Source organism: Rutilus rutilus (genome assembly GCF_951802725.1).
Source record: "Rutilus rutilus genome assembly, chromosome: 23".
Lineage (NCBI taxonomy): Eukaryota > Metazoa > Chordata > Actinopteri > Cypriniformes > Leuciscidae > Rutilus > Rutilus rutilus.
Window position 1 is genome coordinate 24,403,595 of NC_140233.1, and position 12,877 is coordinate 24,416,471.

The 12,877-nt window shown below is 39.7% G+C and overlaps 1 protein-coding gene across 7 annotated transcripts in view; it reads left to right on the top strand.

Annotated features, from left to right (window-relative positions):
* The window catches only part of kif21a (kinesin family member 21A), a 71,072-nt gene that overhangs the window by 11,984 nt on the left and 46,211 nt on the right, over positions 1-12,877 (top strand). For 6 of the 7 annotated variants that reach the window (XM_084397884.1, XM_084397885.1, XM_084397889.1 and 3 more), the window contains exons 2-8: positions 5,727-5,949; positions 7,683-7,865; positions 8,495-8,644; positions 8,734-8,868; positions 11,205-11,384; positions 11,513-11,628; positions 12,413-12,608. In XM_084397884.1, coding sequence (XP_084254010.1) covers positions 5,727-5,949; positions 7,683-7,865; positions 8,495-8,644; positions 8,734-8,868; positions 11,205-11,384; positions 11,513-11,628; positions 12,413-12,608 — 1,183 coding nt within the window. Of the gene's footprint in view, positions 1-5,726; positions 5,950-7,682; positions 7,866-8,494; positions 8,645-8,733; positions 8,869-11,204; positions 11,395-11,512; positions 11,629-12,412; positions 12,609-12,877 lie in introns of all 7 variants that reach the window. The other variant, XM_084397890.1, reaches the window with a different exon arrangement.

The window sequence follows — 12,877 nt, forward strand, 5'->3', positions numbered from 1 at the left end:
ACACTGTTCTGCTGTATCCCAGAATGCATCTGGGTCCATCTGATATGTGTTTACTCCCGTTATATCTGAGGCTGTATTTAGGGTGTCTTCTCCCTGGAGTGGGCCGCTCTGGTCTCTTGGCTCTCACACACGCTGTGTGTGTTTGTGAGTGTGTGAATGTGAAGAGCTGTGCCGCCTCACTGCACTGCATCAATGGCTCTGTCGCATAGAGACCCGCTCTCGAGTCTCTCCCACAGTCTACGACCCGGGGTCACACTGTTCACATTCTTATGTCCCCCTTGTATAATGGATCAAATATTGAACTTAATATTTAGGAATATTTAATATTTAGAAATGTTGCCATATCTTATTTCAGTTGATGTTAGATGTTTACTTATATTCACATTGAAAAAAGTTGGCATTAATTACAATGTCACATTGAAAACAGTTGGCAAAGGATCATTGTTTTTTTAATAAGATACATAATCCAAATGAAAATGCTGAAATGTTTGCGAGCAGCTCTGGAGATTGTGTGTGGTAGGTTCACATATAGCAAGTCACAGTTTTATGACAAAAAAATATAAAAAAATATCAATTTTGATAATGCAGAGCAGAAATATAAAACAAACCACAGGCTTGCAAACAGCAACATTTCTGATGAAGATTGTGATGGCCGTTTTTTTTCATTAATGTGTTTACTGTCAGAAACATGAATGTGGATTATGCTATAATAATCATTCATTTGAGCTGAAACTCAATAAGCGCTGTGAACTCAGACATGAGTGCATGTGAATGAGGAATTAAGGTTAAACAGCAGTAGATCCAGGAGTGGCCTACATTCGGTCAGGAAAACCACACACTTTCTCTCTGAGAGTCATTACAGACAGAGAGAGAGAAAGAGAGAGAGAGAGAGGGGTGCTGGTTCATTTCAACTATAAAGATATAGTTTGAAGTTTTGGAAAGGGAAAGATTAGCCAAGTTCCTCATAAAATGCTACCGGCTACAGTGAAAGTTTATGCTTTAATGATTTACAGACTGTGTGAAGCTGCCTCAGGGACGTGAACATGACAGGAGGAGACTTGTCCTCAGACGTCTAATTTCAGGAGGAAAACATGAACTCTTAGTCGGTTCTCAGTAATTGCAGAGTGTTTTAACTAGCGTCATATTTGTAATTATATTAGTCAGTTTTCATTTATCACAATTAAGTGAACATGGGGTGAAGTTTAACTGTTTTGGTTGAAGCAGATGTTGCTATTTTAAGTTCTATCCCCCTATGTTGTATTGGATATTTAGTATGCAATTATTTATATGTAATTTCTTTTCTTTTTTTAAATTACGCTTGTTAGTTTAGTCTGTGGTGTTATCCATTGCATTTATGTTCATATTATATCCTACGTCACCAGTTATGTGAAATGTAAAATTATTAAGTTGTTTACAGGTTCGGGACCAAGGGGCTCAGTTTGGCTCAGCCCAATAAATAAACGATTAACAATGTGGGGCCCTTCCCCTTGTGGGTACGAGTGCATTGCACAATGGGTGGCAGACAAATAGGGTGCCGATGCAGACGGGACCTTAGTTGTGGAAACATGGAATGTGACCCTCTCTGGTGGGGAAGGACTCAGAGTTGGTGCAAGAGGTTGAGCGACACCAACTAGATATAGGAAACTATATATACGGTTGGACTCTCCTTCACTGCAGTTGCTCAGAGTGTGAGGGGCCAAAAATGTTTCGGAAAAGTCTCTGACTCATCATCATGGTTTTGAAGTTTAACCAGGCGGACAAGAGGTTCTCCTCAAAGCGACTTCATGTTGCGGAGTGCAAGATTCTGACTGTTCTGTGCTCACGCGCCAAACCGGAGTTCAGAATATCCTGCCGCCTTTGAGACCCTGTTTGTGGCTCTGGAAGAGGTACTACCTCGACTCCAGTACTTTTTGCAACTTTAAGGCCCATGTTGGTGACAACAGAGAGACCTGGAAGAGAACGCCTGCCTGAAATGTACCCGAGTGGTGTTCTGTTGTTGGACTTCTGTATTCAGCATGGAATGGTCATAACAAACACAATAGCCCCTTTCACACAGCAATCCTGGTAAATTAACGTAAAATTGTAGACTTTACCGGTAAATTCAAAAATGTGCTGTTCACACAAGCAACAGCTTTATACTGGTAATTTACAGGTAATGTTACAACTTCCCTTACTGGTAAATTGCCTGAACAAATTTACCCCGTATATTTGAAAAGGTTCTGTTCACACATGATCTGTTACCGGTAATTTACCAGTAAAGACTGTATGTGTGAAAGGGGCTAATGTTTGAACATGCAGTTATAACATAGTTATAGTTAACAGTTGTACCTGGTTCCAGACTAATTTAGATAAAAGTTCAATGATTGACTTTATAGTTGTATCATCGGATCTGTGGCCGTATGTTTTTGAACACATGCTAAAGAGAGGAGCAGAGGGGTCAACTGATTGCCAACTGGTGGTGAGTTGGATAATCATGTAGGGTGAACTGGGAACATTTGGGAAAGAATCCTGCCTGGAAGATCTTTAACTCTTATTCCCAAAGAATCTTATTTTGTCATCCTAAAGAGACATAGAATCCACGTGAGATCTGTTCAAAGCCTCCATGACGGAAGAAGCTGCTTTCGAGCTGTGGCTGAAAGGTTGTTTCTGGCAAACCATCGGATGGCTTAGATGGGAGAAGCTTGGAATGGTCCAGGCTGTTGTAAGTCAGGACGGAAACTTGTTGACCTTGCCTGGTGATATTGGTCCACACTTTCAAATCTGAAGCCATCGTTCACAGCCGGAAAACGGTTCTCCCACATCATGTAGGGAGTGAGTTGCTTCCCCAAATGGAGGAGTTCAAGTATTTTGGTGTCTTGTTCACAAGTGAAGGCAGTTCAAAGCTTGAGATTGATAGTCAGGTGCAGCAATGGCAGTAATGCGGTTGTGGTGCCGGACCGGTGTGGTGAAGCAAAGGTATTGTAAGAGAGTGTAAGAGGAAAAGTTGCATAAAAATGGGCTGTGATGGAGCCTCCTCCTTGTTCACCCTTTCCGGGAGGACTGCTAGTTGCCAGTTGCTTATTAAACCTACCTCAGCATCCATCATGGGAGGCTCTAGTGGTGTTAAAGAACGAAACAGAGCATGACATTATCATCCTGGCAAGAGTGTGATTTGCGCTCTTACGCTCTCAAGTTTATTAGTTGATCTATTTTCTGACCCCCCTATCTATGGTCATGGACTTTGGGTAATGACAGAAAGAATGAGATTTGACACTAAAATGAGTTTTCTTAGGAGGGTGTCTGGGATAACTCTGAGAGATGGGCTGAGAAGCTTTAACACAAGCCGCATTTCCACCGCAGGAACTTTCCCCAGGAACTAGGAACTTTGGGGTGGTACTCAGTGTGTTTACACCGCAGGAACCAGGGTCTAAATGAAGTTCCGGGTAAATATTTCCCCCTCCGAAAGTCCCTGCTCGTGAGATAGTACTTTTTCAAAGTTCAGGAATTTTCAGGGGTGGGACTTGGGCCCTGAACATGCTGATTGGTTGAGGTCATGCCGCATTTTGATTGGTTGACTCCACGCAGCATTTTATTCAACCACCATCTGTTGCGGTGCGTGCAGTAACAGTCGTCTGCTATTCGAATCAACAATGGAGTTTAAAAAATATAACCGATGGACCGACGACGAGGTTCAGGCTTAATTAAGCTTAAATTCAGAGGATGAAATCCAGTGGGAACTGTAAAGTCGCGCACAGTCCTACATCACTGGACTATTTGCCTAATCTTCACAGTACTTTAGACCGCGGTAGAAACGCAGCTAGCAACAGGTTTGGGGGAAAAAAAGTTCCTGGAACAAATTGTTCCGGGTAATTTCGGTGGAAACGCGGCTATAGGAGACATCCAGGAGAGACTCCCCTTCAAAATGAGCCAGTTCAAGTGGTTTGGGCATCTGGTCAGGATTCCTCCGGGACACCTACCAGTGGAGGTGCTCCTGGCATGTCCAACTGGGAAGAGACCAGGGTCAGACCTAGGACACGCTGGAGGGATTATATCTCTCAGTTGGCCTGGGAACCCCTTGGGATCCTTCAGGAGGAGCTGGGGGAAGTTGCCAGGGCAAAGAATGTTTGGACTTACCACTCTGCCACCAGAACCTGGTCCTGGATGAACTGTTTATTAAGTTGTATGCCTCTCTTCTGTAGAACATGAAAGGTGTATTTTTTTGAAGAATGTCCTGTCCATTCTTTTCCATATACTGAATGGATCATTCAGACCTGCAAAAAATTGTTCCCCCTCAAATCAGACATTGCTACTTAGAACAGATGTAGAGATTAGTGAATGATGGCACACATTTCAATCTGTTCGTTATGTATTATGTCACCCATTATAGAACTGTGAAATAAATTATGCGATGTTGTCCTGGTTTGAAACTCAAACAGTACAGATCTTACAGACTGACTCTAACCCATCCTCTGCTCATGTGTCTATCACCCACATATCTGTCTCTCTCTTTCTGTCTCACTCTCTTGTGCAATACAGGATAGATCCAGTATCAAACACACACAATACTCTCTCTGTGCCTCTGTCAGTGAATTGTGCTCTGAACAAAAGCGTTCTCTCACAGTCAGAGCGAAGGCTCAGCCTCTGCTGTCAGGTGCGCACACAGAAAATGACATCAGTGTCTCTTTTTTAGTGGTGTTTTTTAGAAACCAAGAATCACTTTTACTGCTGGTTGGTGATTTTAAACAAACCCATAACGTATTAACTTAGTGTGCTACAGACATTAATGATACCTCAAATTGTGCCACTTGTTAAAAAAAAGGTTCAGACTGACAATTTTTGCCTCGTGAACAATAAAACATCCTTACATTAAAGGGAAAATGTTTAAATATCGGAAAACATATTGGTGAAACTGATTATCGGTCAATATTTCAAGTATCTCAAGTGACACTCGGGTAAATTTCTTTTAGGTGGTTTGTATGTTTTACTAATAAAAAAAACAAGTTGAACAATACATTGAAGTACATGTAATGTTGAATATAATATGTTTTTGTCATAGTAAATGGGGGGAAAATCGATACAGCATAGAATTCCGATATTTTGTGTGAGGATATTGATCAATACAGTATTTAAGTATTTATTCAGGGCCTGAATTTCGGTTCGCGATTGCCAGTATTGTGCATAATTTTACCATAAGCTCCACATTTATAATGCAGGAAATAATAATAATAATTTGAAATATTTATTTCAGACTGTAGTTTCACAAACAGCACATCTCCTTCTCTCTTGCTCTTAATGATACTTCATATAACATATGGGCAGTGATACTGGTTATACTTACTCTTTTGAAATCAAACTGTCTTGCGTTATTACGTAGGTTATTTCACAGCGAAAATAAGTTGTACGCTGTTAATGGCAAATTTATGCATTTTCCTATTACAGTGAATTTTCACATTATGAAATCAATAAAATTGTGGAGCACATGAAAACGACCTTGTGTAGTGTGTATTGGAGCTTCGTTTTTCTTTATCTTGCTGATTGTGAGGATGTATTGTTTAGGTCAAATTGACAAATATTTAATTTTCATTTAATTTGTAGACCTTTTATTCTGTGCAGCGAGACACCCAGTGATTATAGGCTTATTTTAGACGACTAATTTGCACTTTATCAACACATCAGGAGGTTCTCATTGTTATTCAGCGTCTGAATGGGCATGTTATTTTTGTACATTTCATGTCTCTCTGTCACAGGATTCGTCCTCAGCTGGCAAAAGAAAAGATTGAAGGATGCCACATCTGTACATTTGTGACCCCTGGCGAACCCCAGGTGGTTCTGGGAAAGGACAAGGCCTTCACGTACGACTATGTGTTTGACATGGACTCGACGCAGGACACCATCTATGCCAACTGCACTGAGAAACTCATCGAAGGATGTTTTGAGGGTTATAATGCCACTATATTTGCCTATGGACAGGTTTGTGTTTCTTTCCCTAAATCTTATATAATCCCCTCTATGAGCCGAAGCTACTGACGCAATGTCGAGTGAACCGTTATTTAAAGGGAATTGTTTAACTGATTGTTTAAAGGGGTCATTAACTGCGTTTTTCATTATTTTATAATGTTTCCTGAGGTGCACTTAGACACTGATAAACTCGTGCTGTGTCCAGTGATTATAAAGGGAAGGTTCTTTGATCGTTTTCTGTATATAATTTAATCACAATTTAAATGACAGGTCATTTTCATGCTACTAAGAGAAACAATGTGAAATTGACCATTTAGTCACTGGTTTGATTTACTGACACATGGACTAAGAACATCTGACTGTAAATGATTCATTACATATCAGAAATCACTGATCCCAGATCAGGCATTAGAATTAACACTGTTATATACATGTTGTGGCATTACTGTCAAGTTCATATCTTATAGTAAAAGTCTGTTTGCAAAGCCTGCGCCGAAATTGCGACTGATTGGCCAAAGAACCCACAGTGAAATGCACCGAAACAAACAAAAATTGTAATAATAAAAAATAAATAACCACATTCCTTTGGAAGGTAAAGTTATTTGTAGTCCAGTGATCCTGTATCTCTCTTCTCTCCTTCTCATCTCACTAACGCACCAGTGGGCGGGGCCAAAGACATGATGATGTAGAAGTAGGCATTGATCTGATTCTGTAGAGGCATCTTTCGACGCACTATTACATCATAATGTGACAAAATCCGAAACGCAGTAGAATCGTTGTCATTTAGGAATGAAATCACCTGGGTGTTTGAATCGAAATCGCCATTTTTTTAACGATTAAACGTGCAGCTTTAAGTCTAGGGCATTTTCACACCTGTGTCATTTGGATTTGTTCAGTTCATTTAGGCATGTATAAACATGCCGGTCATGATCAGAATCATACAAAAACAGTCTGTCTGAGATTGCCTGACCAAGCAGGCAATCAGTCTGATTGAAAGTGAACATTAAAATGTAATAGCTTTGCCTTTGAAGCCCTCTAATTTTTCAGCCCCTCCCCTCCAATCATACGGAGAGACCATCCAATCAATCCTAGTTCACCCTAAAATTTTATTTATGCCAGCATTCTCCAAAATTATTTATTTTATGTTTCACAGAATAAAGTAAATACAGTTTTGGAATGACATGAGGGTGAGTAAATGATGAAATTATTATTATTATTATTATTATTATTTTTACTTTACTTTAATTTTACTTCAGGTTGTTAATACAATTTCATTTTGACTTTAAGATGCTTCTGGTAATGTATTGTCCCACAGGTGAGGGATATTTATACATCCAGCATCATTTAAGATTACAGGTTTAAGGAGTTTATTTGGCCTGGTATTTATTTGCACAAGCTCTGTATTTTCCATGTTTTCTATATGGCTAGCGTTGCCCGTGACCTGTATTTCATAGCTGACTTCCCCAAACACCAGCACACAGCTCTGATATCTGCCTGTCTCTCTGCCACTGTGTTAATCCAGATTTATCAACAGTCTCACTCATCTGCCAGACAGACACATCAAACTCAAAAAACAAGATTAGTCTATGTGATGACATGAATATACTTCACATATGCAATCACATAATCTTGCAACACAACTTGAATTGGGTTTAACGTGCACAATTTGTATAATAATGTAAAATTAACTAAATGAATTTTAGAGTTGAATATGTTTTGATGTGAGATTTGATGCTGTATCTCAGACAGGGTCAGGGAAGACGTATACGATGGGCACGGGCTTTGACATGTCCATACTAGACGAGGAGCTGGGCATCATCCCGCGGGCGGTCGGTCACCTCTTTAAAGGCGTCGAGCAGAGACGGCAGGCGGCTGCAGATCAGGGCCGACCCGTCCCGGAGTTCAAGATCAGCGCTCAGTTTCTGGAGGTACAGTGCTTGTGGATGATGCTTCACTTTTGTGTGACAGATACTCCTCTCCAACTACCATTGGTCAGAAAAAAAGCCCAAACTCATGCCATTGGTTGAGCCAGAAGTGGGTGTGTTTGGCTGCTCAAACAAGCAGAACCGTTTATGATTTCCACGAAGACATCTTCAAAGCAGTGTTGTTTTTGTTAACTATTAAAAATAGTTTTTGGTATTTGGAAAAAAAAAGCTGTAAAATATAATATTAAATATATATCAGATAAAAAAAAAATGTAAACAACAAGTTAAACTAAGTTGAAGAACTAAAATAATTAAAACTGAAAGTAAAAATAAATTAAAGCTGAATAGAAATAATAAAAAAAACTAAAATTGCTAAAAACGACAAAAGCGCATAACATTAAAAAAGTATACTTTTTTTAAAATAAAAATAAAAAATAAAAACATAATATAAAAAGATAATTAATACAGTAATAGTATATAATAATATTACTAAAATAATAGACTGTTTGATAAGCTGTAATATGATAGTTATGGTTTATTTAAGGAAGATTACATACAAAAAACAGTTCAATAATATACATTTTATTGTAAATATTGTATGGTCTGTGTTCTCTCTCCATGTGTATCTTCAGCTGTATAATGAGGAGGTGTTGGATCTTTTCGACACCACACGAGACATGGAGATGAGAAAGCAGAAATCTCATATTAAAATCCATGAGGACGCCAGCGGCAGCATCTACACTGTAGGCGTGACGACTCGCAACGTCTCCTCAGAGGCAGAAGTGAGCGTCATTGATTATTTTCTGAGATATTATGTCCATATATTATGCATAATATGACTGTGATATACTACTTTACCCACGTGCTGTAGATGATCCAGTGTCTGAAGCTGGGCGCTCTCTCCCGCACCACTGCCAGCACTCAGATGAATGTACAGAGCTCTCGATCTCACGCCATCTTCACCATTCACATCTGCCAAGTGCGTGTTTGTGCACCCGCAGAAAACGTAAGTACCACCTCGACTGAAAAGGCCTTTTTTTTATTTTATAAAATGTGTATTATTGTGATTTTTATATATATTTTTCATATATCATGCAAGTTATTGCTTCTATCACCCACCCTTAGAAAGTAGATGGATTATATTTCAGGCTATTTATTTCCTTATTTACTAAATGATTAGCTAGTGCGTTTGTGGCAGAAATTAGACCTCGTGCACGCAGGAATCTGGTAAACACTTGGAATCTTTTTTTTTTTTTTTTAAATAAAGACAAGGTAATGCTAATTTCATATTCAGTGCACAGTGAAAATATCGGGACGTTGAAAACGTTCATCACACTCAACTAAAAAGATAAAGCTTCATTTTGTGCTCAGTGACCCATTTTTGTGTTTGTTTTTTTGGATCATTGTCTTGATGGAAGATCCAACCACGGCACTTTTTTTTTTTTATCTGTTGGTATTTGCTAGAATCCATGACCTCCAGTAAAAAAATGGCCCACAACATTAAAGATCCAGCAGTGTATTTAACCGTGGGCATGGGGTACATTTTATCCCTGTGTGCACCAAACCCGTCTAAAAGTTTTTTTAGTTTCATCTGACTATAAAAACCAGTCCTGTTTGAAGTTCCAGTCATGTCTGACAACTGAATTTGCTGGAGTTTGTTTTTGGATGAGTGAGGAGGATTTTTCTTGAAACCCTCTCATAACCCTTTTCCACCAAGGCAGTGCTGGAGCCGGTGCCTACTCGTGAACCAGTTCTTTGTGTTTCGACAGCCATAGAACCGGTTCTCGGCCAGGAAAATTGGCTCCAAAGCGGCACCAACTCTTTGCTGGACTAGAACCGTTCTTTTACCACGTCATGCTTACGCCGGGGGCTGGGGGCGGGGTTATTGTCGAACTTCTTCTCGAACGTAACCTCCGCCTAATCCAGACGAGCAGCACAAATGTGTTCTAAACGTCTTCTTCTGACCCCAATATAGGATCGCAAAGCCAGGAGAAACATTTGCAGAAAGATGATGTAGTCCGCCATTGTAATTGTTATGCTTGAAGTTGGCGCAAGCGTTTCTGGGAAAGCTAAGACGTATGGCAACGTTCACAGTGACGTAACGACGCCGTTCGCTGGGCTCTCTAGTCAGTGGAAAAACAAACAGGTTCTGAGAAGGTTCGCAAGTTGAACCAACTTTGAACCACCACCAGTTCTGAACCAGTTCTTTTTTGGTGGAAAAGGGGTATCAAACAACATGTTGGGATGTAGGGGTTGTTAGATTTGTTTTTTTGACTTTCTGACCCCGAGACTTAACTAATCTCTGCAATTCTCCATCTGTGATCCTTGGAGAGTTTGGCCTTTCGAACTCTCCTCCTCACCGTACATTAAGACCATTGAGACACACGTCCTCTTCCTGGCAGATCCGTAAAATATTTAGTTGATTGGAACTTCTTAATTATTGATTCCACCTGATGTGGAAATGGGGATTTTCAATGCTTGAGCTATTTTCTTACAGCCACTTTCTATTTTGTGAAGCTGAACAATCTTTTGCTGCACATCATCAGATTTATATTCTTTGGTTTTACTCATTGTGATGGATGATATCCATGATGAATTTGGCCTTTGTGTTCCCTCATATTTATACTCCTGTGAAACAAGAAGTTATGGATGGACAATTTCATGCTCCTGGTCACCCTGGTGTGCTAAAAGCCACGCTTCCAAATATCAGCCAATATATTGGTATTGGCGATATATCATACGAACACTACTCTACTTGAATAGGGGCAAACAAAATCCAAACTTTTTTAGCAAAATGATGTTCCATCAACAATAAAATGTCAAATCTAGCATCAATTTTGCTTCTTCACGAAAAAGATCAGGCTCTTTCATCTAAATGACGGCTTAGCAGCCATATTGAGTAGAAAAAATGCAATTTTTGAATACATTCCACATGAGATGTGTCTTGTGTGACACCTTGGCAATGAGACCTTTTTGTAGGCCATCATTTGGGACTGAACCAGCTGTTATTAATTTCCACTGACAGGGGGCTGGATTGCTTTTTAATTACTGTAAGGTTTCAGCAGTTGTCTTGGCTTTCCATGCCTTTTTGCACCTCCCTTTCTTCGTGTGTTCAATACTTTTTCCCTGTGTCATTTCACATTATTACACATAGCTTAATTTCTGAACTTATTTTTGTTTGTTTCTTTGTATGTATGGCTTACTTGGGTTGTTACCAACATCTGGTGAAAATTTCATGTCAATAGCACCTTTGGAAATATATTTACTGAGAAAAATGATGACGTGTTCAATACTTATTTCCCCGCTGTATGTTGATGTCTTTATTCATTTTCTTTTTTTCAGCCCCCAGAGCAGGACAATGAGACAGACAATCGACTGGCCAACAGCTCGTCTGAGATGGAAGAGTTTGAAACTCTCACAGCCAAGTTTCACTTCGTGGATCTGGCTGGATCGGAGCGACTCAAGAGGACGGGGGCCACCGGGGACCGGGCCAAAGAGGGCATCTCCATTAACTGTGGATTGGTCAGAACGAGTAATATTATTCAATAATAATAAAAACAAATCTTCCACACATCTCCTCTTCAGGCTAGAACTAGTTAATGAAAGGTGAACTGTAACAGAAGCTATAATATTTATCTCTGTGACGTTAGCTGGCGTTGGGGAACGTCATCAGTGCTTTAGGAGACCGAAGCAAACGATCGACGCATGTGCCTTACCGAGACTCCAAACTCACTCGCCTTCTGCAGGATTCACTGGGTGGAAACAGGTCAGAATTTCTGGACTTAACAAAAATCTTTATTCAATTTTGTCTTCTTTTTTTTCTCACGGTCATTTGGTTTTAAACCAGAATGCTTTTTTGGTTTGTTTTTAAAGCACTAAGAGTAATTTTAAAGAAGCTCTTTTTTTTATACAGTGATCATTTGTAGTGACAAAGTCTGTCAACTCTATAAAGCATAAAAGTAGTCCGTATCCCCTATATGCACTGTAGTATATTCTAAATCTATTGAAGTCATACAATAGCTTTGTGTGAGAAGCAGACTAAAACTGAAAGGATAAATCACTGATAATCTTGACCGCGGATGTCGCTTTCAAATCAAATATGTAGCCTTTTAACAGAACATAATGTCAGATTGGACATCAAGGACATCATCACAATTTGTTCTTGCATGTCTCTTGACTAAATGTCATTGATGTAGAACCTAAAAAAACTGGGACCATATTTGATTTCAGTGAATATTTCAACACATCACTGAATAACAACTTCGAACGACTTGAAATAAAGTACATTTTTATCTGAAAAATATTTAAATTCAGTTAATTAAGCCCTTTGTTTTGCACTAATTCACAGTATTGCTCATGAACAGCATACAGATTTGTAGTAACAGCATAATAACAAGATAATAACAGAATTATAACAGGATAATAGCAATTTTCATCAACACACTTACTTCAGAATTGATTCATATCCAGATCGAATGCTTTATTTGGCACTGTAGCGTTAGGCAATGTGAGGAAACGAATAAATCTTGACATTTTCTCTGGTCTCTCAGTCGAACGATGATGATCGCCTGCATCAGCCCATCGGATCAGGACTTCATGGAGACGCTGAACACGCTGAAGTACGCCAATAGAGCTCGCAACATCAAGAACAGGGTGATGGTGAACCAGGACAAGGCCAGCCAGCAGATCAGTGCCCTCAGGACGGAGATCGCCCGACTGCAGATGGAGCTCATGGAGTACAGGACGGTGAGGTTATCCACTGTTAGGCCTGAGAAAGGTTTCCGTGAGTTGGACTTCAATTCTGGCATGTTGTCTTCAGAGTATTCCCAAAATAAAGGTGGTTCAAGATCTGACCTACTAACACAGAGTTTGCATGTTCAATTCAAAGCACGGGTGACCCAGATACTGTAGAATTACTGAGATTGGACTATCAGAGGGATATCACACTCAGAAATTCACAAGCGATCTGATTGGCTGGCTTCTGCGTGATACCTAGAGTCAGGGTGGTCAGGTTT